At 48.7% G+C, this 26,594-nt stretch overlaps 1 protein-coding gene across 1 annotated transcript; it reads right to left on the minus strand.

Annotated features, from left to right (window-relative positions):
• Window positions 1-1,696: 1,696 nt before the first annotated feature.
• On the minus strand, window positions 1,697-24,844 carry LOC308438574 (stimulated by retinoic acid gene 6 protein-like; the record flags this gene model as incomplete). The annotated part of the gene is made up of 15 exons (XM_080940032.1): window positions 24,775-24,844; window positions 23,523-23,643; window positions 22,433-22,478; window positions 20,270-20,398; window positions 19,903-19,973; window positions 18,664-18,772; window positions 15,477-15,630; window positions 10,681-10,756; window positions 7,292-7,373; window positions 7,049-7,097; window positions 6,509-6,626; window positions 5,311-5,430; window positions 4,095-4,258; window positions 2,393-2,539; window positions 1,697-1,845 (listed from the first exon to the last, which is right to left on the minus strand). Exons 1-15 carry the CDS (start codon window positions 24,827-24,829, stop codon window positions 1,697-1,699), a joined length of 1,590 nt encoding a protein of 529 aa, XP_080796158.1. The 5' UTR covers window positions 24,830-24,844.
• Window positions 24,845-26,594: the final 1,750 nt, after the last annotated feature.

Below are 26,594 nucleotides of genomic sequence, written 5' to 3' on the forward strand. Positions count from 1 at the left end.
GCACACACTCATACCCACAACAAGGTGCACACACACACACACACACAGATCTTTCTGTGACATGAGGTCTGTATTAGCTCCCTGTTACTGTAACAAAATACCCAAGATAGTTAATGTATGGAAAGAAATTTATTTGAGCTCATGGTTTGGAAGCCACAGTCTATGAAGGAATGTCCCATTGATTTTGGCTTCTAATGAGACATCGTATCATGTGTGGTAGGAATGTCTAGTAAGTAAAAATACTCATCCAATCAGCTAAAGAACAAAAAGACCAGAGTCCCACAATCTCCGTCAAGGACATGGCTCCGGTGATTTAAGGACCTCCTACTGGGCACACTCCCCAAGGTCCCACTTAGGGACCTTGTCTTTGCATGGCGCCATCCTAGGGACCAAGGTCTTAATAGGTACCTAGGTCTTTGGAAGATACTGCTTACACTCAAATCATAGAGACAACCAAAGTTGAACCTCCGCCTTTGAGAGTTTAGAGCCTCAGGCACAATCTTAAAGGTCTGTGTGCTTTGAATGATTTTATTCTCAGGATGATGTATTAAGTTGGGATGCTGGCCCCTTTTGCAGATATAGACATCTGTGTATAGAGAAAGACAAAGTCATTTTGGCCACAGAGCTAGAAAGTGTTGGCTTTGGGGTGGGTGGGGGAGGGGGCTCTTCATTTTCTCAGCTTCTCAAAACAAATTTCCAAAGAGCTGTTGTCAAGATTCAGTTAAAAGAGACAACCCTGGTGCACCAGCAGGACAAGTGCACACAGCGACCAGGTGCACACAGTGACCAGGTGCACACAGCGACCAGGTGCAAGCACTTGGAGTCTTTGGCTCCTCACAGCACTTGCTCAGGTCCAGGAGAGACTTTCGGGGACCAGACTGTATGGTGGGCCATTTTGAGCATGAAAATGTGTGTAGAACTGAGCTCTGCATTAGGACAATGTCCACACCTCCCAGCCTGACAGTGTGTCTTTTTAATAAGCTTCATCTTCTTTCAGCATCTGTACCCAACATGAACACCATCATCAAATGCCTTGGGTCTCATGCTTACACAGCCTTATATTGCTGCTCTCCCCGTGGAATGCAGGCCTACCCCACTTCTGCTTGGCTTTCATAGGGGATCCCACAGACAGACTCAGACTGTCTTTAGCAGGAAGGTCATCTCTGACTCCATTCCCAGAAGGCCATGAGGCAGAAAGTTCACTTCATACTTCTTTTTAAAATTTTTTCTTAAACATTCGTTTTTTTAATTATTTTTACTTATATGTATATGAGTCTGGCACATTTGTGCAGGTGCCTGAAGAGGCCAGAAATGGGTCAGATCCCTTGGAGCTGGAGTTACGGACACCTGTGAGCTGCCCAGTCCTCTGCAAGTGCACTCAACCCCTGAGCCGTCTCATTCATCCAGCCTGACCCCCCTGGCGGCCTTCCCACAAATAGTGGAGGTCACTGATGGGCAAAACTTGTTCCACAGACATTGCTTTTTATTTTGTTTTTCTTGTTCGCGAAGGGATTGAGATAGTTCTAGGCTTGCACCATTGGTCCGTGTGATCACTCCACGAGTGGTCACTGCTGTCTATCGTGTGCATGAACAGCGCCCATGTCATCCTGTCCCATTGTAGGGAATGACTGCTAATGAAGCCAGGTCCCTCACAAGAGGGGATGGCCTGGCCTTTGCGCAGAAGTTGGTGGCCCAATCAGCAGTCTGGGCAGGTCAGCGGAATCTGTGTGAACTGTCCGGAGCTATGACCTGATTTTGATTTTCTAAGCCCGATGAGCCTGGGGTTGTTGATCAGCGTCTGCAGCAGGAACCACCTCGTTCTGGCCCTGGCTGAGAATCGGGGACCTAGGACGGAATTGGAGTAGAGAGAAGGGGGGGAGAAGCTTGGGGTGTTGCCTCTGCTATTCTCAGAGACTTTAAGAGCAGCCACCTACAGTGCTAAGGTGCGGTAAGAGGCACTGGATCAGGACTCTTGGGGAATGAGAGGTAGAGGATGTGAGTTAGCCCACGGAGCTGTAGGGAGTATTACTGGGCATATCTGAGCCCTTCAAGACAGGAGGAACTCAGAGTACTTCCTGTAAGCAATGGGGTGTGGGAGGAACATAACTGATCTCCATTTTGGAAATCACATCTGCTGTGTAGCCGGAGGTGTGCATTGGCACCCCAAAACAACTGTGCTAGCAGAACTGGGCTTCTGTTCCAGAAGAGGTAGGTAAGCCAGTCTGCAGGACAAGTCCTGCAGCTTGACTGGAGCTATGTCTCCTGAGCAGCTTGGCTTAAAGGGATCAAAGCAAGGGGATGTGGAAAGAGGATGTAGTGCCTCTTGAGGCTCCCAGGGACTCCATGGGTACCCATTTTCTGAACCCAGCACAGGTCCAAACAGGAGACTTACCTGCTGACTGGTTCAGGCACCAGTATTTCACGGTCTTCTGCAGCTTCCCTTCCTCGTGGCTTGTGATGAGAATGTGGCAAAAGCTGACCAACACTGGGTTGGTGTGGTAATGGTCCACAAAGAGCATACCAATCCACGCACCGAAGCCTGAAACCGGGAAAGCAGCTCAGCCAGGCTGCGCCCCCATTGTGTTAGCACTTTTTATAATACAATTGCTATTCTTTTTTTTTTTTTTTTTTTTTTTTTGAGACAGAGTCTCCGTGTGTAGCCCTGACTGGCCTGGAAGTCACTGTGTAGAACAGACTGGCATTGAACTCACAGAGATGGATCTGCCTGCCTCTGTCTCTCCTATGCTGGCTAACTGCTGGTCTTCTTACCCCTACTCCCTGGCCCTGGTGGTTTGAGTTCTTACAGACGATGTAGAGTCAGTATAAAGATCTGGAAGGATTCTTGGAGAGAGCATTCTACCCCAAGTATTTGATGGAGAACTCAAAGCTTCTCATAGAAGCTGGGAGTAGCCATGAGGAGACAGCATGCATCTGTGCAGCCATGAGGAGACAGCATGCATCTGTGCAGCCATGAGGAGACAGCATGCATCTGTGCAGCCATGAGGAGACAGAGCATGCATCTGTGCAGCCATGAGGAGACAGAGCATGCATCTGTGCAGCCATGAGGAGACAGCATGCATCTGTGCAGCCATGAGGAGACAGCATGCATCTGTGCAGCCATGAGGAGACAGAGCATGCATCTGTGCAGCCATGAGGAGACAGAGCATGCATCTGTGCAGCCATGAGGAGACAGAGCATGCATCTGTGCAGCCATGAGGAGACAGCATGCATCTGTGCAGTCATGAGGAGACAGCATGCATCTGTGCAGTCATGAGGAGACAGCATGCATCTGTGCAGTCATGAGGAGTCAGAGTATGCATCTGTGCAGCCATGAGGAGACAGAGCATGCATCTGTGCAGCCATGAGGAGACAGCATGCATCTGTGCAGTCATGAGGAGACAGAGCATGCATCTGTGCAGCCATGAGGAGACAGCATGCATCTGTGCAGCCATGAGGAGACAGCATGCATCTGTGCAGATCTTAACAGCTGAGGGAAGGCGTGCCCAGGCTTGAGGCTAGAAGCACTGATTTTACTTCCTTAGGAACAGATGGCTTTGGTTTTAGAGTATATTAAACTAAACATTTTCTTCACTAAATGCTCAAGGCACAGTACTGGTTCTTCGAAGCTGCGATCTAGTTTCCCTCTATTTGGAAAGTGTGAACCACCCATCCGACACCTTAATGGCCTGTGGAATTGGAAGAATTCAACAACCTTGAACCTTTGACCACACAGCAGAATAACACATTTCTTGTGTGTATTCATGGGGCTCACTGATGAAGCTAAGCTAGCTGACTAGTCAACCCTAAGGAAACTCCTGTCTCCACAACCCCAGGACTGGGGTTACAACCAGAGCTTTCCATACATGGCGATTTTACATAGGTTCTGGGGATCAGCCTCAGCTCCTCTGGCTCACACAACAAGTCCCTTCATGACTGAGTCATCTCCCCGGGCCAGAACCATATGCCTGGCTTCATGACCTCTGCCAGCACCCAAGCGAAGGTGTGAGCTCACAGCCTTCTTTTCCAGGAGGCTTCCACAAAGGGATGAGGCCGGCTGTTCCCCAAAGGAGACGGCCAGCAGGACTGCTACACACCCATGTCTGCACCCTCATAGCCACTTTGCATGATGGTCCTGTCGATCCGAGCAATCAGCCATGTGCCCAGGAGGCAGCTGATGAGCAGTCTGGAGAGGCAGGCACCCAGGCCCAGCAGCACGTTGTAGAAAAACAGGAAGTAGTTGAAGTTGTGGAAGGCTTTCCTGCAGATGGAACAGACAAGAAGCGGCCCTTCCGTCAGGCAAAATGGCAACACAGCCAGCAGTGGCTCCATCCGGACGGGGTGTTAAACTCTGCAACTCCGTCTCCTAAGCTTATGAGCTCATGCTTGGTGGCAGGTGGAGCTGGGGGGATGTGTGGTCCCTGATGGGGGGGGGGGGTGGAGAGCCGTAAGCATATCGCAGGGTGAGTGTATCTTGCTTTGTATGACCTTTGGATTCCTGCCTGAGGCTTCTGGAAGGTCCAGAGAAACTCTGAGGCTATAGCTGGCGTATGGGTTGTAACAGCACTGTGGTTCATCATCCTCATTGTCAGAGGGAAAGTCCCGAAGGCCTCAGGACCAAACTGCATCCTGAATGTCACAGACCCCTCTGGCAGAACACTGTTTGGCCTTGCCACTCTGTGTCCCTTGACACCCCCCACTATGTTACGTTCTGTGGTGGACATTTGTGGGTCTTTACTGGTCTCCCATCACATGTAGTTTGTGTCTTACTATTTCCATCCATACTGTGTTAGCTGTCAACCACGATAGCTCCTAGTCTTCAGCCGGTGCTCTGCTCCCCTCCCCCTTCCTATACCCCCCCCCCCAGTCCCTCACCGTCACCTTTAGATCACTCAAGAGTTCTTGGCCTTTACACATGTGCCGGTCCTCTATGGCATGCTGTAACGCTCTCAGAGGCGGTGGGTAGGGATATCTGTCTCTTTACTGTCAGTGCTAAGGTTTTCTCAATGAATGAATGAATGAATGAATGAATGGGTGAATGACAAAGGACTGCAGGGACTTGGCTGTGCTGTCCGTATTCTATGTGTTTCCTCTTTAAAACACCTCCTGAAGGAATGCACAATGACATACAAACAGGGAGGCTGAGGTGAACACGTTTACTGAGGTTGCACAACCTCACGTGGCTCTCCCACTACCCCAGATCTCACCACTGTGCACAGCTCTGTAGCCTCTCACAGAATTCAGAGACTCCACAACCCACCCACCACGGGGTAGAAGGTGCAGAAGCCCTACATCTCCCTCCTCTGCCCTCACCTGTTGTTGAGAGCCAGGGGCTTCTGCTTGTCAGCTGTGCCCAGCTTGGGCTGCAGGAAGAATGTGCCAGCAATCCACACTTGGAGAATTATAATGCCCACGACTATGGATAGGGTGAGGCTGAAACACAGGATATGTCCAACCTGAGGTGGTCTAGTCTACTGTTCCAGAACCTCCTGATACACAGTGGGTGGAGAGAGACAGAGAGGAAAGAGAGACAGAGACAGAGGTGGGGGATGAGAAAGGAGGGGGAGGGAGGGAAAGAGAGACAGAGAGATAGAAAGGGAGGGGGAGATACACAGAGACAGAAAGACAGAGAGAGGCAGAGACAGACAGACAGACAGACACACATACACACACACACACACACACACAGGGGGGTGGAGAACCCCCAACCAGTTGAACAAGCCCCACCCACCCCCAAGCCCATGGTGTACACGGGCAAAAAGGAGTCACAAATGGAAGGAGGCCCACCAAGGCCACATGATTCTCTAGCTCCTAACCCATGGTTGCCCATGATGTCCCTTTTTGCCAAGGGTGGCAGCAGAGTGGCCGTCCTAAGAACAAGCATAGCATATAGCCATGCAATCCCTTTATGCTGAGAGTGAAAGCAAGGAATTGGTTTGAGAAAGCTGCCGGAGAGCAGACAGGCAAGGCACTGCAGGCACACTCTCCAGGCAAACATGGCATCAAGGTGTTCAGAGCAATGAGGTGCCTGGAGGGTGACCCATGCTAAGTTGACATGAGTAGCAGTTTTGGTGGTGGCTAACAGGGACTTGGGCTCCAGCCTGCTCCTCTCCTTCGGGCCTTTTAGCATGTTCTCTCCTGGCTGCACCAACTCCCAGAGCTCTTATAGGGACGGGGTACAGCAAGCGGCCCACAGTCGGCCATTCGCTGTGTCCAGAGAGCTGTGTGAGGCTCTAGGGTAGGGATTTTACACTAGGTGACACAGCACATCCTCCAAGATCCCTGCCCTTCCTTCCTGTTCCACCTCTCACTTCAACTCCCCCCAGCTTGTTTCCTTGCTGCAAGTGGGGGTTTCAGTGTCACGCACAGGACTGTGAAGGACCCACGATATGATGGGAGAGGAAGCCTGTTGGAAATGTAAGAGTCCCTCCCTGTGAGGTGCTATGATGACCCATCTCTGAGTCAGGGTGGGTCCCCAGGATCAGTAAGAAGACATCTACTTAGCACTTACACCCCAAGGCCAAGCCCTTGCAGCATCTCCAGACCTTGGTGGTGGATGACGGGCAGCACCAGGCCGTACATGAGCATCACACCACAGAGGCTCTGTACCACATGGATGATGAGGTAGCCTGGAGATGAAGTAGAAGGCATCACTAGGGATACGTCTTGGCCCACTCCCTTCTCCTCCCTGCAAGCAGACCTGACCTATGCCCTCTTCCACCAGTGGCACTTGGCATGCTCTCTGGTGCTGTTTCTTATACCCAGGGTGGTTTTCCTATCTTCCTGCTTGCCCAGGATGCAGTTCAAACGTCAACTCCCTCAGAAAGCCCTTGAGTTCTGAGCTGGTGTGGAGGACCCTTTCCCCCTCTTCTCCCTGATGCCCTTAGCAAAGGCAGCCAGTGAGATGAGGGCAGAGGGGGGATGATGAATGCTGTTTCTCCACCATCCTCCAAACTCCCCAGAGCTAGAAGCTGCTTCTCTAGCTCTTCCGTGTCTCTCCTCACAGCTGTGCTCTGCAGATGCACTGTGTCACGTGGATCATGGCACTTACCCCAGAGGATGTAGGCTATCTGCCAGCCAGAGTACCTTGCAATGGCCACCTAAGAGTTAGAAGAAAAAAAGGGGGGCTGTCTCAGAGTAGAATGGGAGATTCTTTCCCCTCAAGCCTAGGACCCCACCTGATCTGACGGTAACCCATTGACCAAAGCAGGTTCTTCTCTAGACTGCGTCTCAGGATGGAGGCCTGGCTTGACTGCTGCCCTGTGAGGTGTGACTCAGCTCCCCACAGACTCACCACACTCGCTGCTGAAGAGGGGCTGTGGAACTTCTGAGGGAGAAAGTGTTTGTCTCCAGCCCATAGCCTCTTCATATGCTTTCTGGGGAAGAGGGAAAGTAGTTGATATTCATAACCACGTGCTTTCTGTGGGGTCCAAGCTCAGTGAGGAGACCCATGGAGGCCTGTGGCAGTCAGTGGGTGTCAGCTGCCTCTCCTCACAGAGTTCTGATTTTTCCTCAGTCTTCAGGGTTACTATAGTTCATAAAGGTAATACATACTGATCAAGCCATAGCGCCTATTGAATCCTGTAGATGAACATATATATGGGTTTTCTTTATTCTGCTTTGTACACTTCTTATTCTGCCGTGGTGAATGCATATTAATATTTTTGAGACACTCAATTTGTTGATAGTTTAACCTTATAGCAACATAAAGAAAAATCAAGGGTGGGCAAGATGGCTCTGCAGGTAAGAGTGGTTGCTGCAAAGCCTATTGGCCTGAGTTCAATCCCCAGGACTCACACGGTAGAAGAGAAAACCAATTTCTACAAGTTGTCCTCTGACCTCCACGCATGCCAGGACACACGCACCCACACAAACACATCGGACACACACCCACACATACAATAATAATTCACTGCTCTGTTTTGTTTGAGACGGGGTCTTCTATATAGCTCTGGAGCTCACTGTGTAGACCAGGCTAGCCCTGAACTTACAGAGATCTGACTACTCTGCCTCCTGAGTGCTGGCATTAGAGGTATCCATCACTGAAGTGGACATTTCTGGTTTTTTTTGGGAACTCAGTTATGTCATATGATGTTTGGCTGGAACAGACACGTGAAAGGATGTTTTGCTGCATCAGGCATGTGAATGTTTTGATGAAGCAGACACAGGTGAGAGGACGTTTGGCTGAAGCAGACACATGAAAGAATGTGATGTTCAGAAAGAATATAAATATGACCCCACAGACAGTGGGAAGAGGCTCTGCCATTGATTCGCCTTTGCAGCAAGTTGCTGATCTTCTCTCGTCACGACTTTGTAGAGAGTGACTCACTCGCCAAAGACATTTTTGTGATGTTTGGGAGCAATTTTTCTGCTTCTTTGGATTTAGGCTGATGGGCAGAGTCTTGAGGTTTCTTCTGGATTGAATTGGCTTTGCTGATTGGTGTTGGTGTCTGCTAGTGACTGCTCATGTCAAAGACTGGAATCGCCCCAAAGAACTATTCCTAAACAGGTCTGTAACTCCCGTTTCCCATTAATCATTCTTTTCCACTACCTCTGGTGATTGCTGGGCTAGAAGGAGGGTTGATGCCTCTAAAAAGTCCTATCAAAGTAGGTCTTGAAATATCTAAGCCTACACACCACCATGCCTAACTTAAACAGAAAAAAAAAATTAAGGGGCAACAAATCCTCAAAGAATTCCACACCCTTGTTTTTAGTCATGAAGTAGCCAGGTGTGGCTTAGACGGTTAGAATAGATTAATACGGCTCAGCTATCATGACTAAAGCTTGATTAAATAAATCTGATAGTCTCTGTCTCATTTATTTGTCAGTTATTCAGGATTAAAGATACAAAATAGCTGCCTCTTTTAAAATTGTACAGTTACCCCTGTCCAGATCCTGGCCTATATGTGAAGGTCAGATTGGAGGTTTTCTGTCCCTAGGCTACACTCACATCTGTGGATATCTTTTTTCCACTTTGTACTCGGTCTCAAACATCTTTTCCAGGCTGGATTCTACTTTTCATAATCACTGAATTGGAAATTCTCAGCTCAAAAGGAAAAAATGTAGCTCTTGTCCTTGGCTCTCTGGGAACTGAGCAGATCCTACAGTCTCCTCACCCATCCCTTCCTGACAGCCACCAGCACCCTAGGCATGCTCTCCACTGGCCATGCCAGCCCGGGAATCAGATCCTCATGGCAGAACCAGTGTTCCTCCCTCCTGTAGATGCTCTTAGCTTTCTGCCCTTCTGCCCGTCCCCACTCCTTATATCAGCCCCCAATACCTAGGAATAAGTTCTTCTTGGGATCCTAGTGGTCACACCTGGTTGGAACTCAGAAGCACTCCCTACCAGGCAGCCCATAGCCACCACACGCTCTTAAGATCCAGAGAGGGCAACAGAAACCAAAGAAGGTAAAACCCACCCAATAAAGACAAGACTGGATATCAACACCTAGAAATGCAACCATCCCAAACCCAGATGCCAGCATAAATGCACAACCAATGACATCCAGGACAATATGTTAGACTATGGACACTAGAGTCCAGCACCCTGCTGCAGCAGACTGTGAGAAATTCCATGTTGTTGAAGAATTAGACAGTCTTCAAAATGGCTTTTAGGACTGTGATCAAGGACCCTAAGAAGGATATGAATAGATCCATTGATGAAAGCCACGAAAACCCAAACAGGGGATTGCAATGTTCAAGACAGGAAAGTGAAAACAGAATAAACAAAACCCAAACTGAGGAAAACTGGAAATGAAAAATTTAGGACCTCCAACAGGATCCTCAGGGGCAAGCCTCAGCAACAGAATACAAGAGACGGGAGAGAATCTCAGGCAGTAAAGACAAAATACAAGGGTTTGATACCTTTGTCAAAGAAAGTGTTAAAGGTAAAACCCACCTAAGCACAAAGCATCCAGGAAATCTGGAGCACTGTGAAGAGACCAAACCTAAGAATAATAGGAATCGAGAAAGGAGAAACCCAGATCAAAAGCAAAGAGAATATTTTCAACAGAAATCATAGAAGAAAAATCCCCTAACCTAAAGAAGGAAGTGCCAATCAAGGTACAATATGTATACAGGGAGACAGACAACACAGAGAGACTTGCAAAGAGGAAACACAAGCATGCATCCTCTTCCTGCACTACTGTTGTTGACTTAGATGCTCCCACACCTCTTGACCCCACCTCTATAGAAGTTCCCTTGAGCTAGATTTACCTGCTAGGAGCCCAGGGTTATGAGCTCTGAAGAATGGAACAGATCCGATACCCAACAATGAAGCAGAATACACAGGCATAGCAAGGCGCCAGGAGGACCTACCCCTCCTCTCAGAGCCTGAGAATGCCATTGTATTCTTGTTGAGTCTCGACTCTGTCAAGTGTGAACATGGAGAGGAAAATACTCACCTCCCAAGGTTGGGGTGATGAGGACTCTGAGCAAAATGGTAGGTCATCATAGATGTTCAACCTGACAGAGAAGCTTATATTCTCCTCAACCAACGGTGTGTTTGACCACACCTGGCCCTTGTATTCACTCCCCTTAGTCACACTAAGCCATGCAGGTGCTGGTCAGAAATTCTGGGTATGGAATGCCATGCATTGGGTTGTTTGTGGGGTTTTGTTTTTTGTTTGTTTGGTTTGGTTTTGGTTTTTTTGTTTTGACCAAAGTCATGCAAATGACTCTTACCTGTAACAGGCCAAAATGTGGAAGAGATAGGTGACACTCGTGAGGGCAGCAGGCAAAATGGTCACCACCCACACTCCTGAAATATGAAGGCTGACATGAGAGGGCTTGTAACACACCTGACTTGGAGGCACAGAGCCCAGATGTGCACCATCGAGATCTAGGCAAACCCGTTCCACTCCTTTGCGTCCTTCTCTGTGGGTGATCTGGTGATTTCCCGCATGGTCTTCTGAAACCTTTTATGGCTAAATGTTCCAACTACACTCAGTTAATTTGGGGAAGGCTGTGCATGATCCACATTATCAGTAGCCCCACGAATGGAACATCCCATAAGAGCTGACTCTCATGGAGTGGGGTTGGGGCACTGGTCACGTAACCTCTGTTATCAAGAGGCTGTGGCCTTCATCGTTCGGCAGGTTCCATTGCTTAGGCTCAGTCTTGGTTGCTTTTCTGTTGCTCTAACAGTAAACCCTGGCAAAAGCAGTCTCGGGAAGGGAGAGTTTACTTTGGCTCCCAGTTCTAAGGCTTGTGGTGAGGAGTCACAGCAGCATGAGCAGGAGGCAGCTGCTTCCTTGGCGTTTAGAGCCAGGAGTTGAAAGAAGACAAATGCTGGCCCTCAGCATCCTTTCTCCTTCTCATTCAGTCCGGGACCTGGCTCATAAAATGGTCCCGTTCACGTTTGGGGTTAGTCTTCCTACCTCAGGTAACATAATGAAGCAAGCCCCTCATAGGCATTCCCACAAGCTCCTTTCCTAGGTGATCCTAGATGCTGCCAAGATGACAAATATCATGGGCCCTAATCGGCTTTCAGAGACTCTGGATGCTTGTGAGAGAGGGATACAGAAACAGGGAGAAAGGTCACCTGCTTAGCTCAGAGGGTCAGTAGGGCTGACTCTCACTAGGTGGAGAGAACTGTCTTGGCAGACACTCAAAAAATGAGAAAGAGTAGGGAATTCCCCATGCCTGTGAAGGGGCTTCTGCTAAAAAGCCTTACAGGACGTTATCCTTCAGCGTGCCCAGCACTCCCCACGACCAATAAATCAGGAAGAAGTAGCATCTCACTAGTTCTCCTGGAACTGTAAAGGAGGCTCGCCCAGGCAAGCAGACAAGACAAGGAAAACATAGAAGTTGGGGGTGGAGCCAGGGCATCAGAAATCCAAGGTCCTCCATTATATCTAGCTCAAGGCTATCCCATGCTATATGAGACCTTGACTCAAAACAAAGATATGTGTCCAGCACAGAGGCGGAAGTGGAAAGTGCCATAAGATTAAGAATGAAACTGAAGAGAGAGGAGACTCAAACCATCCTAACTCCAATGCTAGAAGATCTGAGACCCTCGTCTGAACTCCGAGGGCACCGGGCACACAAAGTCTACATGCACCTAAAGTGAAAATAAGAATAAAAAGAAAGAGTGGGCGCTACTAAACTCACAGTATAAATGCCCTTTGGGTGTGGAGCTTAAAGGCTCATCACAATGGACACAAATCCACACTAAAGATGCATGAAATGTTCACAGGCCACGGTGAAGACCGGCAATCTGGAAGGGTCAGCTACTGTTGATTCCATTCTTTCTGTGACCACAAAGCTATAAGAAAATAATTCATACCAAATATGGACCTTCCTGGCTTTGATGTTCTCCTGACTTGTTAGTCATAATGGGAAGAAAACCCCATTGAAACAGGGGTCTTATGATTTGCACAATGGTTCCCGACCTTCCTAGTGCTGTGGCCCTTTAACACAGTTCCTCGTGTTGTGGCGGTCCCCAACCATAAAATTGATTCTTTGCCACTTCCTAACTGCAGTTGTGCTATTGTTATGAACCGTGATGTGAAATATCTGATATGCGACGCCCCAAGGGGTCATGAACCACAGGTTGACAGCCACTGACTCAGGGATTGTGTTAGTATGAATGAGAACGTCCCCCATAGGCTCAGGTGGTAGAACAATTGGTGCTCACTTGGTGGTGATGTGGGAAGTGTAAAGAGGAGGAAGCGTGTCACTGCAGGCCAGTTTTGAGAGTGTGAAGCTCTTGCTTACAATTCAAGATGGGAGCTCTCAGCTTCTGCACTAGCCACCAGGTGCTTGATACCTTCCTGCCACAAGGATAAGATGGACTCTTATCCTTGGAACCATAAGCCCACGCGAACCCTTCCGTACGTTCCCTTGGTCGTGGTGTTTTATTACAGCAACAGAAAAGGAAATAAGAGGGAGATATTGGGTGGGCTGGGGTCATAAGACATCAATGCCACAAAATCTTCTAAAAGCATCAAGCTGTGCATTTACCTCTCATTTAAGAGGAGAAAAAAATAAGACCAAGAGGGAGGTTCTGACTTGTCCTGTGACACTCTGTGTGTGTATGTGTGTGTATATGTGTGTGAGTGAGTGTGTATGTATATGTGTGTTTATGTGTGTGAGTGTGTATGTATATGTGTGTGTGTGTATGTGTGTGTATGTGAGTGTGTGTATGTGTGTTAGTGTGTATGCTTGTGTTTAAGTGTGTGTATGTGTGTATATGTGTGTTTGTGTGTGTGTATGAGTATGTGTATGTGTGTATGTGTGTATGTGTGTGTGTATGTGTGTTAGTATGTGTATATGTATGAGTATGTGTATGTGTGTATGTGTGTGAGTGTGTGTGTGAGTGTATGTGAGTGTATTTGAGTGTGTGTATGTTTATGTGAGTGTGTGTATGTGTGTGTTAGTGTGTGTTAGTGTGTATGTATGAGTATGTGTATGTGTGTATGTGTGTGTAAGTGTGTGTATGTGTGTGAGTGTGTGTGAGTGTGTGTGTGTGTGAGTGTGTGTGAGTGTATGTGTATGTGAGTGTGTGTGTGTGAGTGTATGTGAGTGTGTGTATGTGTGAGTGTATGTGAGTGTATTTGAGTGTGTGTATGTGTATGTGAGTGTGTGTATGTGAGTGTGTGTTAGTGTGTGTTAGTGTGTGTGTATGAGTATGTGTATGTGTGTGTGTAAGTGTGTGTATGTGTGTGAGTGTGTGTGAGTGTGTGTGTGTGAGTGTATGTGTGTGTATGTGTATGTGAGTGTGTGTGTGTGAGTGTATGTGAGTGTGTGTATGTGTGTGTGAGTGTGTGTGTATATGTGTGTGAGTGTGTGTGTGCATGAATGTTTATGTGTGAGTGAGTGTGTTTATGTGTGTATTTACATGCACACTTCTGTATGTGTCAGGGAGGTCAGTGATCAACCTTGGGTATTATTCCTTAGGTGCTGTCCACATGGGTTTTGTGATGTTGTTACCATTTTTGAGACAATTAGAACCTAGGGTGTGGGCTATTGGGCCAGCAAGCCCTAAGGATCTCCCTGTCTCCATCTCTCCAGTCCAGAGATTACAAGCATCCATCATACCTAAGTGTTTGTGTGGGAGCTCAGACTGCCCTGCTTGCACGGTGAGTACCTTACTCATTGTGGTAGTTAGGTGAGGATGGCCTACCTGGGCTCATAGGTTTGAATACTTAGCCATTAGGGAATGGCACTATTTGGGAGGGACTAGGAGGTGTGGCTTTGCTGGAGTAGATATAGCTTTGTTGGAGAAAGTGTGTCACTAGGAAGCAAGCTTTGAGGTTTCAGAAGCACAGAACCAGGCCTGGTGACTCCCTCTTTCTGCTGTGAGGATCTGGATATAGAACTCTCAGCTTCTTCTCCAGCACCATGTCTGTCTATGTGCTTTCCACCATGATGATAATGGACCAAACTCTGAGCCTGTAACCCAGCCCCAACTAAATGTTTTCTTTTATAAGAGTTGGTGGATTGTGCTGTCTCTTCACAGTGACAGAACACGAACTAAGACCGTCATTTCTCATCTCTCCCACAGGCATTTATCCTGACATCCTGTCCATGATTCTTTCTCACCTAGGGGACAGTGGACATTTCTTCTTTCCACACAAATCATTAGATTATGTCATTCTCTAAGACGCTTCGTTCATAAGTACCTTTCCTGTTACCAATAAATAAAAAAAATAAAAATAAAAAGAGACAGGGGCCCAAAAAGACATTCCTGCAAAGGAGACACACAAGCAAACGCCCAACAGATACATAGAAAATATTCATTATTCATCTTCGGAAGTTGCAAATTATAAAACACACTAAGAAGTCACTTCTCAGCTGTTAGGGTCATGGTGGAGAGGCATCCGGCAAACATGGGAGCTGCAGCTGCAGCAGCAAGTGACAGCTCACATATTAAATGACAAGCAGGAAGCAGAGAGAACAACTGGAACTAGTGCAGATCTTTGAACTCCCAAAGTCCCCCTCCAGTGACACATTTCTCCATCGAGGTCACTCCTCCTAAACTTTCAGAAACAGAACCACCAACTGGGGACCAAATGTTCAAATCTATGAGCCTATGCAGGGCTGTAATTAAAAGCACCACAGCATGTCTGAGAGATCATCTTGATTGTATTCAATGAAGTGGGAAGGCCTGCCCATTGTGGGTAGCACCATTCCTATGCTTGGACTGTTTAAATGCACTTGTGTCTGTGTTTCCTGACTGTGGGTATGCTATGACCCATGGATTCAAGCTCCTGCCGCTCTGCTTTCCCTAGAACTGCGAACCAGAATAGACTTTCTTCCCTGTGTGGCTTTTGTAAGTGTAGTTGATCACCACAGCATGACAGAAATCTGAAACAACCGAAAATGAGAAACTTCTATCAACGGGTTGAGTTCAGCCTCAGCTCTCCTCCGTCCTAGTGGGCCCAGGGAGGCACAAATCAACTGTCACATAAAGGAAATCCAGGTGCCTTGTCAGGCACAGTGAATGCTACTTGGATGATGGGAGCGGGTGGCCTTACCTTTAGTGACGCTGATCAGTTCTTTCACCTGTAGGATGACCGGGGTCAGCACTCCCGTCTCGTTCATGTGGGTGAGGTAGTTCTGCAGTTTTTCTTCAAACATATCCAGCTTGTCTCTCACATGTAGAAACACACAGAACTCAATGACGATGAACTGCGGACACAGAGCACAAGTGTCAGGGTTCCCCGAGACCAGCTCGGCACAGAAACAAACACAAATGCCTTTAGGGCTTGAGGCCAGCCTCTTCCAGGCAGCCAAAAGTCCCTTGAAAATGATAGCATGCAAGCTTGTTCTCCACCCAGAATGACTCAAAAACACTGGAAGGTAATGGAATCTGGAAACAGTGGGTGACCCTAGGAGCAAGACCAGCCACATCTCCCATGACCCTTTTCACTGACATAAACAGGAGCTACACTGGAGAAGGTATTCCACGTGATAGCAGTGCTTCCCTGCTGTCCTATCTGCCCACCACCACAGTCTTGCTTTTCTGGTTCCCACCTGTAGGAAGCCGTTGGTGCCAATACATGGTGCCGGCTTCCCGCCGAGGACTCAGCAAACAGAGCTGTTGCCCAGCCAAGAAAGAGACTTAGAGCGCAGGCCCCACATACGTCATAGCCCACTCTCGGGGCACACTAATGAGCTACTGGAAGATGCACCAATCAGGTAGCAACACAAGTCTCTTAGGCATATATAAGCAGTGCATTTCTCTCCCACGGGGAGAGGACCCCGGTGAAAGAGAAGACCCCTGCTAGAGGGAAGTCCCACGTGTAGAAGAGATCCCCTGCTCAAGAAGAAGTCCCACGTAAAAAAGAGTCCCCTGCATGGAGAAGTCTCCTGCTCAGGAGAAGTCCCCTGCCAAGAGAAGTCCCCTGCTCAGGAAGAGTCCCCTGCTCAAGAGAGGTCCCCTGACCAGAGTATTGTACAATAAAGGTGGTTCGCAGAAGAATCCTGTTATTGTACGCCTTTTCCTGCCGGTGGGACGTGGGGCATGCGACACCCACCATCTTCCTTCTCCAATGACTGAATCATGTTTGTTTCTGAGGGTGGAGTGTGAACACCCCCCCTCATCAGGCAGTAACTCACTGGACTTCAGAACACCCTCCCCATCTCTTTCCTCTCTTAGACTTCTCCTTCCAAGTCTCACTCTTTCTCTCGGACCCTCAGCTTCTCTCCAGCTAGGACTACGCTGAATCATCTTCCTGCCTTCTCCTAGCAATTAAGACGGTGCCGAGTGTACGGTAGGTGTTCGATAAAGTCGCAATGCACACCATAGCTCCAAGAGAGCTACTCAGTGCTGCAGAGCGCTTCAGTTGGCCTTTCAAATCCATCCTCTGGGAGATGGCTACGTGGATGAAGTGTTTGCAGGGCAAGCACAAGGACCTAAATTTCCAGCATTCACATAAAAAGTTCAACATGGTGGTACATGCTTGTAACCCCAGAGCTGGGGAGGCAGAGACAGTAGGACCCCAGGACCTCAGTGACTCCCTCCACAACCTAATCAGAATCTCCAGGTCTCAGTGGGAGATCCTGTCCCCCCCAAAAAAGAGGAGGGGGCTTGCCGGATGGTTGAGGAGATAAAGCACTTGTGATATAATTGTGAAGATTGAAGTTCAGATCTCGAGGACCCATATAAAAGCCTGGTGGGAATGGAGCCTCCTGACATCTCGGTGTAGGGAGCAGAGCTAGGGGATTCTCCATGCTAGCTAGGGTAGCCCAACTGCCAAAATCTGTGAAAATGAAAGATCTGCCTAATGAAATGAATGAAGACAATTAAGGAAGACACCTGATGTCACACTGTCTCACACACACACACACACACACACAAAGTACACTAAATTCATTAACTAAAATTAAAAATTATTTTCCCCTTTTCAGTCATAGAACTGGACTACATTTCCCAGCCTCCCTATGTTCGGTGTGACCACCTGACCCCATTTGGACAATTGGAAAGAAGCAGAAGAGAAAGATGGTACACACCTAGTCTAGGAGAACCCTCTGAAAGCATTTTGCTATGTTCCCTCCCTGCTATTGACTAGGTGGCCATGAGGTCCTAGGAATGGAGAAGCACATGACAGAGGATGCTGGGTGCCTGAGTGACTGCAAAGAAGAGAGCTGCCTCCCTGACCTGCACACACTCTCAGTAGTGGGGGAGGGGACACATAGGGGCGAGCCACTGTCATCTAGAATGGCATCGATACTTCGGGATAACCTAATTAACGAATTCCCTTAAAACCTGAACAACAAACTGACTCCAAAGAAACCTCATCCCTGCCTTGGAAACAAGCAAAGGTATAGAGGCTTGGCCGTCTGTTCTCCAGATTGCCGCTGCCCTTGACTCGGCCGACTTTACTTCCAATGATCTAGAGCATGTTCAATGCTTTTACTTTATATCTGATCAAACACCGAAGTAAGGATCATATCAGCACTGAAGACGTCTTCTTGAGAAAAAGAAAGTAAATGAAAGATAGTTCCGTTTTGATTTATAAATCAATTCGGTTCTTTTCCACTTTCATCTTTAAGTCACTGAAGTTATTCTTGTGAGAATCAGTTTCCTGCTTGGCGGTGGTGGCGCACGACTCTAGTCCCAGCACTCGGAGGCGGAGGCAGGCAGAGCTCTGAGTTTGAGGACAGCCTGGTCTACGAAGTAGGTTCCAGGACAGCCAGGGCTACACGGAGAAACCTGGTCTAAAGAAAGGAAAGGTTAATTTTTCACAGCATAATTTACTGTTTATAATTGTATATTTTCTTTAGACATCATTATTTTTGTCAACTTTGCTGGGTCAGTCTGGCATAGCAAATGATAGGAAACGTTTTTCCTTATCAAGATTAGTCCATGCCAAATTTTATCACCTGGTTTTGTCTTGTTTTTGTGAGACAAGGTCTCACTATGTAGCCCTGGTTATCCTGGAGCTATACAGACTAGGTTAGCCTTGAGCTAACAGAAATCTACCTCCGGCTCCTGTGTGCTGGGATTAAAGGTGTGAGCCACCTCCAGTTTTATCTGTAGGGATAACTGCAGTGTCATTATATGGGTGAAGGGTCCTTGCAAGCCAAAGGATTGATCGCTGTACTTCCTTAACTCACGTTTCCAGTCTGACTCCAACTTTAGACATACACCGATTGTCCCAAAGACGGTCACCCCAGACTGTTTACAAAACAGGAGAGGATTCTCCTGGGGCTACTTACAAGGTAGAGGCAGATGAACGCCAGCACAAGGGTGCCAATCATCCGGCTGGGGAACTGGAAACAAGGGTCCCACTCATACACCCTGGTTTGAAACCAAGACTTTGCTCCTCTGTGAATGAATGAACACACAGAAAGGAACATCAGTAGTTCACTGAGCCTCCCATCGACCCTCCTCCTTAAGGACAGAGATGGGAGTGTAAGGAATAAGGCAATGGGTTATCAAAAACACCGAAACAAACAAAAACTAAACAAACCCCAGAAACTCCAACTTCTCTAGCAGCTAAGAGCCTCTGGCTGGGTTCTGTCACCCTGAGTGTGATGTGGGACTTAGGGTGGACTGCCCAGGAGGAGCTGACACAGTCAGGAACTCCTGTTGTTCTCTCTTGTTCCCTTCAGCACTGAAGAAGGGACTCACGGACAAGGACACTGGAACCGAGAACACCCGTGGATCGCTATGGACTGCCTACCTCCTGAGTTCTTTTTTTATGATTTATTTATTTATTATATATGAGTCCACTGTAGCTGTCTTCAGATACACCAGAAGAGGGGATCGGATCCCATTACAGATGGTTGTGAGCCACCCTGTGGTTGCTGGGATTTGAACTCAGGACCTCTGGAAGAGCAGTCAGTGCTCTTAACCGCTGAGCCATCTCTCCAGCCCCAGAGTTCTTACATATAATAAACTAATACACCTGGGTCTTGTTAGTACCACATTATTTCAAATATAGTTCTCCAAAGCTAACTGTCACCACAGTCAGAAGTTTGCCATTCTGTGGTTTGAAACAAGATACATTCCTTCTCTGGGATCTACCCAGTATGAGTGGTGGTTGAGGCAGCGTTGAGCTGGGCCATCTCAGAAGCTCTGGTGGGAAGCTAATTAGCCCCATCCCGGATCTTACTAAGTGAGGTTTTTGCTCCTGCCTCTCTCTGTCCCAAGAAATGAGACGGGAAGTGTGTGACTCAGGCTCAGCCCATCATCTAGATATAGTAATTGATCTCAGCCGCCATTTGGTCCAAGGACACGTACTCAAATGACTTTTTTTAAAAGATGGAAAGTGTAATATGTCTTCCCTCCTAAAGAAAACAGTCCTGAAAGTTGTCTCTCAAGTCTCTGTTCCAGTTAGCCTGAAACTGACTCTCTCTCAAAGTTTTTCAGAGTCCTGCGCCCTACCTCCACTCCCCATTCTTACCCCCAACCCCCACTAAACCACAGGGTCATAGGGGCAGAAGAGCACTTACTGCGGGCGGGTCTTGCTCAAGAGCTGCTTCACGTGTTCTGCCTGGTGGGCCTCCAGGATTGACTTTTCTTCCTATGAGGAAGGGGGGATATAGTGGCTCACAGATGCTGGCTAGGGTTTGGTCTCGTAAGGGCTAGGATTTGGAATCAAGCTTAGCGGTCCCAGCACCGGTCATGCCTAGGAGCTGGCTTCAACTTAGTCAGGCTCCTGCTTTCCCCAAAGGCCAGAGGGATGGTCCTTTTCTACTCTCCTAGCCCAGGCTGAGCCCGCCCCTACTCCAAGAAGCCTGTGCAGGAAAGCGTGTGAGAAGCCAGTAGCACAGCCCCACTCCCTGGGCTGCTCTGAAGAAAGCAGTGTCCGGCACTCACCGTCTGCGGCTCCAGGCCCAGGTGAACAGGTAGAGCCTTAAGGAACATGTACAGAAAACGACCCAACAGGAAACCCAGGCACAACAGTGAGGGCCAGTAGAAAATGAGGGTCTCAAACCTCCCCAGAAACTGCAACAGAAAGAGAGGACGGGGCAGGGTGGGGGAGGCCAGGGAATTAGTAGACTGTAGTGAAGAGAGGCCAGATTACTGCTATGAGATCCACCTTCACTAAACAACTAGAACAGTAACCAGAGATGGTCAGCCACCTCTGACAACACACACACACACACACACACTCACACACACATGCACCACACACACACACACACACACACTCGCATCATACACTCACACAAACTCACACACACACACTCATCACACATACACACACACTCACACACACACTCACACACACACACTCACACACACTTTCTCTCTCTCTCTCTCTCACACACACACACACTCACACACACATGCACCACACACACACACACATCACACACTCACACACACTCACACACACACATCACACATACACACACACTCACACACACACACACACACACACACACACACACACCGCTGACCAATCCTGCTCTCCCCTACATGGTCAGCCAGTCTCTGTTCCTCTCCGCTATGAGATCAGCCAATTCCTGCTCCCAATGAATGGTCAGAAGGGAAATTGAATGTGGAGTCTGCACCCTGGATGGAAATGTTGAGCCCTTTTGTTTTATGAAACAGCTTTTCGTTTTTGTTTTGCTTTGTTTGTTTGTTTGAATCTAAGGAAGAAAGTGAACGTCCCTTTGGGGGAAAGCAAGAGACTGGGAAGGGAGTGGGTAGATAGATGGAAGGAGGAGGTGGGGGTGGGAAAAGGAAGAAATAGAAGAACAGAGAGGGAAAGGGGGGGGAAGGGAAGGAGGAAAGGAGGGAGGGATAAAAGGAGGTTCGAGGAGACAAAAGAGAGGAGGGAGGAAGGAACTATAATGCCACAAGGTTGGGAGTTGGGTGGTAGAAATTTTAACAGGCTTCTCAAAGGTGTGTTCATAGTTTTTCTTTTCTTTTCTTTTTAAATTCCTATTTTTACTGCTTTCAGACCAATGCTAGTAGGACTCGGCTTTCACAATGTGCTGGCCACAAACTTTCATGTTTTCTTACATTCTGGGGTCCTTGTTCCCCCAGGGGAATCGGGGCTTGATGCCATGATGTGAGGGTAGGTGATTGAGAGGCCCAGAGATGGAGGCCCAGTCTCACACACGTTTCTGGCTCACCGTGACCATGACGAGCACTTTGGTGCTTGTCCCCATGTCTGGGAAGGGTTGGTAAGGCTAATATAACCTCCTGACTCCCCCAACCCTTCCTGGGAACCCCTCTAAGTGCATTGTGAGTCTTGAAAGACTGTGAGAAGGAAGAACAGACAAGGAACAAGCAACTAGCTGACAGTGCAGGCCTGTACTTGGGGAAACCTGGAGAGAAGAGGTCCCATAAGCATCAGGACCCCCGGCTGCCTGCAAGCTGGGGCAGTTACATGGCAGAAGGGGGAGGGGCTGGTGAGAAGGCTGAAAAACGTCTGGCTTTGGCCCCAAGCTGACCGCCGTTAGGGGTAGTCAGTTAAAGAGAGTTCATTACTGGGGTCCCAGAAACAAGAATCTAGGGAAATATGTTCATTTACCGCAGCCCCTGAAATTGTCACAGTTCAACCAATGGGGCTTTTACAGAATGGCAGGGAACTAGCTAAAAATATCCTCTTTAGTTTGCTCTTTTTTCGGGTTTGGGGACTAAGCCTGCAGCTTTCACTAACTCCGAGAAGGGCCGTGAATGAATGTCTGGGCCTGCTTGGAAAGGCTTCGTCCACCTAACGATCTGATTTTATAACAAGAGAAGCTGGGGCTCACTGGGCTGGGCAAAAAGAAGCCTTGCCAGCCTCCGGGCCTCAGCTCCCAGTTCTGCCCACCCCTGGGACTTACCTGGCAAAGTTGGTAGGTTTGCTGACCAGATGGCACAGCCAGTGGAAGCTGCTACACACACAGAAGCGGGGTGGGCAATGCCCGCTCCTGTCCCCCACCGGAGGGGAAACAGAAACCTAGAGAAGGCTCCTCTGAGCTCAGAGCCTGGTGGCCCTGAGGTGCTGACTGAGCATCCTGAGCAAGGTCGGTGAGGACTTACCTGCCCATGGGGACATTGTGAAATCTGGAAAATAGTAACCACAAACCTGAAGAACAGAAGCAGGGCACAGTTGGCTTCTGTCCCAACACAACCCAGATGCTGCCTGTCACCCCCCCCCCAGAAGGACTGCATCTGTCCCTTCCTTATTGGGTCCCTCCTTGTGCCTAGCTGAACACTACAATTTCCTGGGTCTGCCCTGATGGGGACACATCTCAGAGTCCCTTGGACAAGGGAAGAAAATGCAGATACTTCCCCTTCTCCCTCTAGCATCCAAGGAGGCAGGAGTCCAGGGTTAGCAAGTGGTCTGTCCAAGCCACCTATAGACACATAGAGCCAGGGCAAGGTCTCAGGTCTCCTGAGACTCAGACAGTGAGGCTGTTGCTGAATGTAGAAGTGGGTGGTTGGGTGGGTGGGTAGAGAAGCCAGGACTAGGCCTCAGGGACTCGTGAACTGTTCCAAGACAGGTCACTCCGTTGGCAGGTGATCCCTGGTGCCAGCTCTGCATAAGTATGCAGTGCTGAAGCCATTCAGCATGAGCCAAGTACTCTCCCTGGAGGAGGGAAGGTGCCCTGTACAAGGAATAGGAGCACAGAGTCCATGAGGATCATAAAGAATGGCTGTTCAGTGAGTAAATGGAGAGATGATGGAATGTAGGAGACCATGTGACTGAGACTATGTGCTGGACATGCTTAGGGACTGGAGGAGGAAGAGGCCAGGCCAGGATGGCCCTGAATGACAAGCAGAGGCGTGGCAACTTTCTCTAGGAAAAGCCATAGACACAGGACTCCTGCCTCCTTTACGGGGACCCTTGCCAGTTTCCAGAAGTGAATTTTCCTTAGCTCCTGGCTTCTAGGAGTATTCTAACCATGAGCACTCCCTCAGGAGGTTCACAGCATCTTGGACAGATGTTTGGAAGCCTCAGAAGAACTCTCAAGAAGAAGCCACAGTGGGACATTGCGCAAGTCACCTCTGCCCACTCTTGACCTTGCTATTCTCATTGTCCGCAAGGAACTCCAGCCCACCTCTGTCCTGCTGCGTCTGTTCACCCATGGCCAGTATGGCCAGAAGAAGGCAAACAAAGTCATCTTACCAGGTCAGGGAGTAGCCGAAGCCGAGGACGGAGCTGACCAGCCGGAACTCTGAGGACAGGCAGGCAAAGAAGGGGAAGTAGGAGAGGCCAACTTCCATGCCTCCAATGAGAAGCACAAAAGCTGCAAGACACAGGGCAAGATGCTGTGGGCTCCTCTGCTGTCTACTCAGAGGTGACCAGGAGAGCTGTGGTGCTCTGTTCTGAGCTCTTGCCAGGGCCTCGAGACCCAAAGGGACTGGAAGAGTTCTAGGCCATGGCAGAGGGATCAGCCATGTCCATCATTAACCATGCGTTCCTGCCCCCTTCCCATGACAAGCAACAGTTGACCATGAGGACGAAGACTTTATACCTGAGTTGCTCACAGTATGGCAGGCACAGACAGACCAGCCAGTCACCAGAACAGCTGAGAAGGCACCCAAATGTATCACAGAGGCCCACACAGGCATGTGACGTGTACTAGAGAGTAATCCAAGCAAGGTGATGGTCACATTGGTCACACTGGTCCCACCGCTGGCTAGCTCTGAGATGTGCTGACAGCTTAGAAGAAAGGCTTAGTCATCCAAGCTGATCTTTTCTGTGTCAACACCAAGCTGCCCCTGTGCTGGGCACTGGATGGCAGAAATGACCGGGGACCTTGCTTTAAAGACGGACAATACAGTGGGCAGGAGAGTGGTCTGAAATGAGCTGCGACAGAGGCACATTCGTCCTGCCACAGGGACACAGACAAGGAAGCCACTGACGCTCCATCTTGGGGAATCAAAGAATGGAACCGCCTTCCTGGAGGTGTCGACTTTGCCCCAGCAGGGCACTATGAAGAGTCTGTACAGTGGAGAGATGGTCCTGGGACTGTAAAGGAGCTCACCAAACCCTTCGACCAGAGGAGCTCCTTCACATGAACACAGAGCCTGGGGAAAGAGGCGTCTGGGCAATGGACAAAGGGTCATTCTTCGAGGAGTCCCAGAAACTGCCGCTGTCAGAAGACAGGAGGCTCAGGACACTGGCTGAGAAAGATGAGGAAGACTCACCTTCCGGTGCCTGTGTTATGTCTGTCTAACGCATCTCTGAGTCTGACTGCAGGGAAGCTCCCAGGCAGGCTGTGGTGCTTGTGGGTCTTGGGCATTGGTCTTGGGCAAGTGACAGGCTAAGAAGAATGTGGCTGCCCACGTTGTTTTCCCTCCAGACAACCCCCATGGCTTCTGAGAGCAAGAATGTCTAGGTGACATTCGCAGGATATGTGAGGCAGTTCTGGTACCTTGGGCCCACTGAGGAAACTTCAGGGGCTGGTAGCCTTCTGAGAACAAGAACATGACTTTATTGGCTGTGGCCCCAAAGGCAACTCCATAAGACCATCGGTTACTAAAAGTCCCCACGAAGTCCAGAGGCCTGTAGACGACAGAAACAGTGTGTGAGTCTCCAGGTCACCTCTCAAGTAGCCATCCTGCCTGTTGAGAGTGAAGGATTGTGGGAGAGTAGACCACAGCAACCACAGTCTGGAACTAAGCACAGATTCTGGGCTCTAAAATGAGAAAGATGTGGCCCTTCCCATAGAGGAACCTCAAATCTAGTAGGAACACAGCAAGGATGCTGGGAGCTATGGCCCCTAGGGAAACGGAACACACCTTTATGAGATACAGTGTGACCTGAAGACCAAACAAGGAATGCATCTCATACAGGTGTAGGGAGACCAGCAGGGACCCAGACATAGCTTATGAAGGCTTTCCCCTCTGATATGTTTCTGAGGAAGGTGTGGATACCATTGGCTAAGTTAGGAATCAAAACTACTGTACCTCAAAATTTGTTACTTCGTATATGGGGTATTTTGAATTAAAGACACTTGGGGAAAATGACAGTTAAAAGACAATATGGAGCTGGAAAAATGGTTCAGTGCTTAAAACACTGGATTCGATTCTGGAGGACCCGGGTACAGTTCCAACATCTATGTAATGGCTCACAGCCATCTATAACCCCAGACCTGGATTGTGCAAAGCCCGGTTCAAGCCTCTGTGGGCACTGCATGCATATGGTCTGCATACATGCAGGAAATACATCCACACATATAAAATAAAAACAGAAGTCAAAAATGAAAAAACGTTAGTGGGAAAAATAACAAACGAGAGAATGCGGAGGCAGAGGGAGCAGGCTCGGCAGTTAAAAGTGTATACCACTCTTGTGAAAACCTGAGTTTGATTTCTAGCACCCTTATCAGGGGGCTCACAACTGTCTGTTAACTCTAGGACCAGTGAGAGCTAACATCTCTAGACTCTAAGGGCATCTGCACTCAGGTGTGTGTGTGTGTGTGTATGTTCAACTTTAACTGCATCTTTGAGTCCTCATGTCCTTATGGGGCCCCTGTGCCTATAAAAGTCACATTAAGTGAATTTATGTTTTTATCCTGCCAGTTTGTCTTCTGTGAACTCTCTTGACATTTTGGTTGTGAGTCTAACTTTTAATGCTGAGCCATGTCTGCAGCCCTCAATTTAGTGCTCAACCCCTGAGAAACCCTGTGAGGGCAGAGGGCAAAATTTCCACTCCCTAACATGACTGAGCTTTCCTGGCCATGGCCGACTGCTGCAGTTTGGATGCACCAGGCCAGTGTCTGGTCTCGTCTTTTTTTCTTTGTGACCCTGAGGCTGTTACAGTCACTCCAAGTCAGGATCAGAGTGGATGCCACAGAGAAGCCAGGATCTCGAGGCAGCAGGAGCCTGTGTCACATGGCCAAAAGGAGCAAGGTACAATGGCCCCAGTGAGTGAGGGGCAGAAAGAGACAAGCTCACTCCCCCTTAGCACAATTTTTTCGAGATTTAATTATTCTATCTCATGACTCATGGCTTCTAGATGGCAGAAGCGGGGTAGTAAGAGAGGGCCTTTGAAGGTTATAGCCCAGTGTTGCTTCCTTTCTGTCCTCCACTTCCTGATCTGACCACCACGGGCTCTGTCATACACTGCTGCTGCCACACACCCAGTATCTCCAGCCGCTACACCTTCATCATCTCGTGATGGACCGTACTCCTCCGAAATGAGAGCCAAACTAAGCCTTTACTCCCTTAAGTTGCCTCTGTCTCATGGCTTATA

This window comes from Micromys minutus (assembly GCF_963924665.1).
Source record: "Micromys minutus genome assembly, chromosome: 28".
In the NCBI taxonomy this organism is placed as follows: Eukaryota; Metazoa; Chordata; class Mammalia; order Rodentia; family Muridae; genus Micromys; species Micromys minutus.